The sequence below is a fragment of the Ascaphus truei genome, chromosome 1, assembly GCF_040206685.1.
Source record: "Ascaphus truei isolate aAscTru1 chromosome 1, aAscTru1.hap1, whole genome shotgun sequence".
NCBI classification, from domain to species: domain Eukaryota; kingdom Metazoa; phylum Chordata; class Amphibia; order Anura; family Ascaphidae; genus Ascaphus; species Ascaphus truei.
This window is the reverse complement of record NC_134483.1, coordinates 521683619-521691037: the sequence shown is the minus strand read 5'-3', so window position 1 is coordinate 521691037 and position 7419 is coordinate 521683619. Positions and strand designations below refer to the sequence as shown.

General features: G+C 47.2%; 1 protein-coding gene across 2 annotated transcripts in view; it reads right to left on the bottom strand.

The window, feature by feature from the left end:
* Positions 1-863: 863 nt before the first annotated feature.
* The window catches only part of THNSL2 (threonine synthase like 2), a 40232-nt gene continuing 33676 nt past the window's right edge, over positions 864-7419 (bottom strand). For both annotated transcript variants that reach the window (XM_075571921.1, XM_075571931.1), the window contains exon 9: positions 864-4347. In XM_075571921.1, the coding sequence (XP_075428036.1) occupies positions 4143-4347 (205 nt within the window). In that variant the 3' untranslated portion in view covers positions 864-4142. The remainder of the gene's footprint in view (positions 4348-7419) is intronic.

The window sequence follows — 7419 nt, the reverse complement described above, 5'->3', positions numbered from 1 at the left end:
GTGTGGAGGATGTACCAAGGCAAAGGTGGAGTTACATTGAAGCAAATTGCATTATTTTCATCTTGCGTCACTTTTAATCAATGTATCAAGGTCTTCCTCCAAGTTTTGTCCCAGGTGCCCACACTTCCGATTTGGGGGAGTATCAAGGAGAAGTTATTCTGGTTATATCAGTATCACACTCTGTATCTCTGAGCGTCACGCACTTCTCTGTACATCTATGTGTGTCAAATATAAGAAACTCTTCCTTATATTTGACACAAACAGAAAATGCAGCAATATGTTAAAAAAATATCCCCTATTCGCGCCTTTTTTATGTTGAGGCATCTACCCTATACTTTTTCTATTGTGTCCGAGTAAAGATGATGCTGTAAACCATACATATTTTTATCTGTGAATAGAATGACATAATAGTATGTACATGTAGCTAATCTGTCTTCAGGGTCCCAATCTGGAAGCATGGACATCCCGCAGAGGGATTGCCGCAGACACTCTCAGGCGCCGCAGGCTTTTGCTTCTTCGACCACGATGCCGGTGACAGTTAGTCTGGCTACATCTGTACATGAAGGAGGAGCATTTTCCTTCTCCTGGACGGAGTGTCTCCCTAGTAGTAAATATTCCATAAAGGTAACGCCAGTGACGGGGTGAACATAGAAATGAACCCGCATAGTTTGCTGCATTAAAGTGACATACCAGTAAGGTTCCTTTAGTACATTTTCAACACTGTGGTGCTACTGGAAAGAGTTAGCCAACGGTATGGAGTCAACATCTACAATTAAAATAAGTTTGGTGAAAACAGAAGTCAAACCATCCGTAGGAGGCCCGGGAGTGCGGGTAGAAATGTGTAAATACAACAGTAAATCAGATTGCAAGAATTCCTGGTTTTTATTTACAGTGCTGCAGATGAATGAAGCTTCCTCACCTCACTGCCAGCAGTTCATTGATTTTATACAATGTAAGCACCACCGCTGAATCATCAGTCAAATGGCTCAGCTTCAACATGCAGCTGATAGGAGTGATGAGAGATTGTACCCTGTGCAGAAAACTGATTCAGCAGCACTTTATGTCATGAGATAGCGTGTGTCTCGCTGTGGCCCTGGACTTTATTCATTATAATCTTTATTATCTACGGGGGACAATGTGACTGTTAATAGTAAGCCAGGCATTTTCAGTGTTTGAATTGGAAAACCATACATTCTATTTTAATATATACTCATTGCCGCCTATGTCATATTTGTCATTTCATTGTTATAGGGACTTTGCGTTCCCTGTTTTTTATTTAACTTGCCTATATTGACATTTACTATCAGAGATTTGCGCTATTTTTTTTGTTTGCAGATCATATATGGATTAGGTTTATCCTCATCAGAGCTGCGCCCTTCTGCAGTTCAGGCCTCCACCTTGATCACTTCATAATTGGGTTTTACTTATTTGATTGGACACTTTATCAAATTTTTATTATTTCTATATATTTCATTGAGCGCTGGTTCTCGTTTTTACACACACACACACACACAGTGTGACACACACACACACACACAGTGACACACACACACACAGTGACACACACACACACACACACAGTGACACACACACACACAGTGACACACACACACACAGAGTGACACACACACACACACAGAGTGACACACACACACACACACAGTGACACACACACACACACACAGTGACACACACACACACACAGTGACACACACACACACAGTGACACACACACACACAGTGACACACACACACACACACAGTGACACACACACAGTGACACACACACACACAGTGACACAAACACACACACAGTGACACACACACACACACACAGTGACACACACACACAGTGACACACACACACAGTGACACACACACACAGTGACACACACACACAGTGACACACACACACAGTGACACACACACACAGTGACACACACACACAGTGACACACACACACAGTGACACACACACAGTGACACACACACAGTGACACACACACAGTTATGGTCGGTTGCGGTGCCCTCACGAAATTCGCTGTGGGCAAGTTTTTTATTTGTGTGCTTGCGGAGTTCCAATAAGGAGACTAACGGCCCATCCGGATTAACACAGCGGGGGTCCCCACATCTGCATGGGACTCGCGCTGTGGGAATCCTGCCGGTAAGAGACGCGCAGTAATAGACTGAATCAGTCGCTCTCCCTGCGCGCCTCTCACAGGCGATCGCGCGGCTTTTATTTTAATAATGGAATATTGAAGCAGGGGGTCTCCGGCCCAGAACCGCATTCATTTCAGCCTCGGAGACCCCCTGCTTCCCGAGTTACAGGCCCCAATATAAACAATGCCTGAAGATACCGACACCCCATACCGGGGCCTGTAACTCGGAAAGCAGGGGTCCCCGAGGCTGAAATTAACGTGGTTCAGCTCCGGAGACCCCCTGCTTCAATATTCCATTATTAAAATAAAATAAAAGCAGCTAGGAAGAGGCTGGGGATTGAAGTGAAGGGGGGTTGTGAAGAGGAGGCTGGGGCTCCCGTGAAGGGGGCTGTGAGAGAGGCTGGGGCTGAGGTGAAGGGGGCTGTGAGAGAGGCTGGGGCTGAGGTGAAGGGGGCTGTGAGAGAGGCTGTGGCTCCCGTGAAGGAGGGCTGTGAGAGAGGCTGTGGCTGAGGTGAAGGAGGGATGTGAGAGAGGCTGGGGCTGAGGTGAAGGGGGCTGTGAGAGAGGCTGTGGCTCCCGTGAAGGAGGGCTGTGAGAGAGGCTGGGGCTGAGGTGAAGGAGGGATGTGAGAGAGGCTGTGGCTGAGGTGAAGGGGGCTGTGAGAGAGGCTGGGGCTGAGGTGAAGGAGGGGTGTGAGGAAGAGGCTGTGTCTGAGGAGAAGGAGGGATGTGAGGAAGAGGCTGTGGCTGAGGAGAAGGATGGATGTGAGGAAGAGGCTGTGGCTGAGGAGAAGGAGGGATGTGAGGAAGAGGCTGTGGCTGAGGTGAAGGCGGGATGTGAGAAGGAGGCTGAGGTGAAGGGGGCTGTGAGGAGGAGGCTGGGGGCTGAGGTGAAGAGGGGCTGTGAGGAAGAGGCTGAGGTGAAGGGGGGCTGTGAGGAAGAGGCTGGGGGCTGAGGTGAAGGGGGGGCTGTGAGGAAGAGGCTGAGGTGAAGGGGGGCTGTGAGGAAGAGGCTGAGGTGAAGGGGGGGCTGTGAGGAAGAGGCTGAGGTGAAGGGGGGGCTGTGAGGAAGAGGCTGGGGGCTGAGGTGAAGGGGGACTGTGAGGAGGAGGCTGGGGGCTGAGGTGAAGGAGGGCTGTGGCTGAGGTGAAGGGGTCTGTGAGGAAGAGGCTTGGGGCTGAGGAGAAGGGGGCTGTGAGGAGGATGCTGGGGGCTGAGGTGAAGGAGGGCTGTGGCTGAGGTGAAGGGGGCTGTGAGGAAGAGGCTTGGGGCTGAGGAGAAAGGGGCTGTGAGGAGGATGCTGGGGGCTGAGGTGAAGGAGGGCTGTGGCTGAGGTGAAGGAGGGCTGTGGCTGAGGTGAAGGGGGCTGTGGCTGAGGTGAAGGGGGCTGTGAGGAAGAGGCTTGGGGCTGAGGAGGAGGGGGCTGTGAGGAGGATGCTGGGGGCTGAGGTGAAGGAGGGCTGTGGCTAAGGTGAAGGAGGGCTGTGGTTGAGGTGAAGGGGGCTGTGGCTGAGGTGAAGGGGGCTGTGAGGAAGAGGCTGGGGGCTGAGGTGAGAGGGGGCTGTGTGGAAGAGGCTGGGGGCTGAGGTGAGGGGGGGCTGTGAGGAAGAGGCTGGGGGCTGTGAGGAGGAGGCTGGGGGCTGAAGTGAAGAGGGATGTGAGGAGGAGGCTGGGGGCTGAGGTGAAGGGGCTGTGGGGAGGAGGCATGGGTTGAGAAGGGGGGCTGTGAGGAGGAGGCTGGGGGCTGAGAAGGTAAAGGGGAGGAGACAGAATGGGGGGAGAGAAACGGTGTGTGTGTTTGTCATGGATTTTGGAGGTCGGACGGCCCGTATTTAACAAAACCTTGTGGCAAACCTACCTAATCCATAAAGTTGCACCCCAATGCTGGAGAAGAGATCAGCTCCATTCAAATGAACATGACTAAAATCTGCATATTGCATAAGGGAAATAGAGGAAGTTGGGGGTACAATGTCTCTCCATTCGAACTAGTACAGTTTTCTTTGCAGGTCAATAGATTCTATCTTGTCCCGTAGTATTTGATCCCAGTCATCCTCTTTCTTCATCGGTATTGACCGTGCCTCCTTCTCCATTAAAGCTTTTATCTCCTGGGGAATATCAGGAGTGAGGTTGGCACTCAGTACGACATCCTGGAATTTAGCGGCTGAAGCAGATGCCAAGCAACACCTGGGACTGCGGAGAACAAGAGAGGAAATAACATTCAGGCGATGTGTAATCCAATGTGACTTTGGTCTATCGAATATGCTGTGAAACCATCTTCCACGTGCTGGAGAAGACTTTAGTCTCATTCCTTAGAACAGCGCTGAACCCTTATTCCGCACAGCGAAAATGGCTTCACAGAACATAAGGATAATACAGAATAAGTGTCTGTGAGGGGGGAAAAAAAACAAAAAAAGGTCTGCAAAGACAAAACTATCACTAGTAATAGGTGGGGTCCATTGAGGTAAGAGTTGGTGTCCCTCTCCATCAGGGCAATAATGGTTGGAAGTGTGTGGTTATGTCTATGCAGGGAGATGATCATGAAGAAATTCTGCAATGCTCTGTTATTTTACACTGCGTTTTGTAATGAATGCTAAACTCTGCTTGTCTGGACTTAGGAGCACTTCTTTATGCTTTTCCAAGCTGTGATGTGCAGAAAAGCCCGGGCGCTACCTCAATTTGATTGACTAATGGGGTGATACAATTCTAGTGACAGAACAATACAACCTTAAAGGGTACTTTAAGGTCCCCTCTACTCCCGATTCTCTTCCCGCTGCTCAAACCCCAAAGAGGACCTATCCAGGATCCTTAGTGATAGAGGAAAACAAACAAAAAATGGGGGAGCACAGGTTGAGGGACTATACAGACGTTTATAAAACTGCACGGTATATAACTGTGAGTTGAAATTTGGTAAGGTGTGCAATAACATAAACACTTACACGGCCTTGTGTAAATGCTTTCACATCAAGGTGTCTTTCCTTTAGGTGTCTTCTCTCCGGTGTTCTTTCTGCTTAATACTTTTCTTCTCCTCTGTTGTGTGGTTGAGTGTTCCTGGTCTTCTCCACACGGATGGTTAGCGATGTTGTCCTCGGGATTAAATGAAACGAGAACAAATGGCGTAAGGAACAATACAGGAAATAAAATGAAATATAGCTGGGGTAGACAACTGTATTAAAATCAAAAAGCAGATGATTACTGCATCCACTCACACGGGCAAGCGTGAGTGATCTCTGGAGGGAGGTATCTTTTAAGGCACCTAACTTGCAGTGCTGTCACATCCCCCACCTTCTCCTTTATACCATATAAGTAGGAAAAAAAGGGGTAATGGGGCGGAGGTTGATTTAAAATGTAACCCCGTAAGGTTAGTGATAGACTCACACGGCCATGTGTGAGTGTAAACTCTGATTGGTATCTCTTCTCCCCTCACTGGAACTTCAAATCCAAACCTTCACCTAGGTTTGTTGAACCACTCAAATAGTGCCTTGATCACACGATGATACACAGGGGTGCAGAGGTAGAAAAGCGTGATACTTTATTAACAACAACGGGACAAAGTCCTAACAAAACATTAAAAAAGCACTTAGTCAAAATAACTAAAGAGCTAAGGTGTGCATAAAAACAGCCAGTCCATCTGAAAATGTTTGTGCAGGATACTCAAGTGCGCAGCTAACTCTCCGCGTCCGGTTGGTCTGCTGTGCTCCTGCCTCCTGCTTCCGACGGTGGCTGTGGTGGTAAAAAAAGTCTCAGGGATACTAGCAACGCGTTTCGCCCTTCTTGGGCTTCCTCAGGCTCTGTAGAAAGGTATGGCTGGGGTCATAGCCTTATGTAGGGATCCCACAGCCAATCCGATCCTCTCCCTGAGTCCCTCCTTTGCTTCAGTGACGTGTCCCTCTTGAATCCTCTCAGCTGTCACATCTCGGGGATAACGAGTGCTCCCAAGTCGCGCTCTCGCTCTGCAGCATTACGGCACAAAGTGGATCAATTACATGACCAATTCATAAATAAATAATTATATGTGTTCACGATGTCAGCGCAGATTTTCAGATCTCTGGAACAGATGTTCTGCTTTGAGAGTGGTTTAGTGCACAAACCCTCTAGTTAGGTACAGTGGTTAACATATTTCTTAGTTTCTCACCGGGGTACACATGGTGATAACAGAAATAGTTAGTATAAATGCACATACAAATATATAATTATAATTATATCACACTTGTTCATAGTGAACAGACATAGATGTTCAGTTTGGTACTAAAAACTATTTAAAATTGTTATGAATAGTAAAATAATCAATATTAGATCCTAAACATTGATAAAACATATTACATTTGAGTACTTAAAATACATACTTTTATTGTGACTTTAGTTAAAATGTTTTAAAAACTACGACATGGATATGGTCTTACAGACTTTGGATTATTATCTCTGCTGGGAAGTGTCATCTGGAATAAAACATGAAAAAAATAAAATCAATGGCTTATATCTGAATGGGTATAAGGTGCTGCCCAACTTAAATCAGTTGGAGTAGCTGATGTCTAAATGATAAGCATACCGTAACATTTATAAAAACAGACGTGTCTCCAAAATGTTGTGTGTCCTGCGAGACATACTGCACCTAGATGAAGGCCCCCAGGTCTATGTCTATGTTCAGACCTTTCGGATTTAGGGTCTTCAACTTATAGATCCAGTATGTCTCGCGTTGGCAAAGTTTCAGGAGTCTATCCCCCCCTCTCCAGTGTGGGTCTACTTTCTCGATCCCCTTATAACTTAAACCCTCAGGATTACCTCCATGGCATAGGCTGAAATGCCTAGAGACGTTGTGTGTCATTACCTGCCTGCGTATGTTGCCCAAGTGCTCCAGTATCCGGACCCTAAGTGGTCTTGACGTGTAGTGGTCTTGAAGTTGTAGGAACAGATCGTCATTAAACCAGAAGGCATTGTGTCCTAAAATAAAATTAATACTGTCTAAAATGAAAGTGCCTTGTTCCTTTTTGATAAGAGTGTCTTTGGACATTACTCTGGATACTGCCTCTATGCCGTCTAAATGTCTTATACATGTATACAGGGCTTTGACGTCACATGTACCCAGTATAAAATCATCCTGCCAATTAATTTCCTTTAATATGTTTAGGACCTGCGTCGTGTCCTTTAAATAGGATTTGCCTGCAGTCGTTTTTTTTTGAAGGAAGAAGTCTACATATTCTGATAGGTTCTGTGTGAGGGACCCAATGCCGGATATTATCGGTCTCCCAGGAGGGGTTTCCAAGC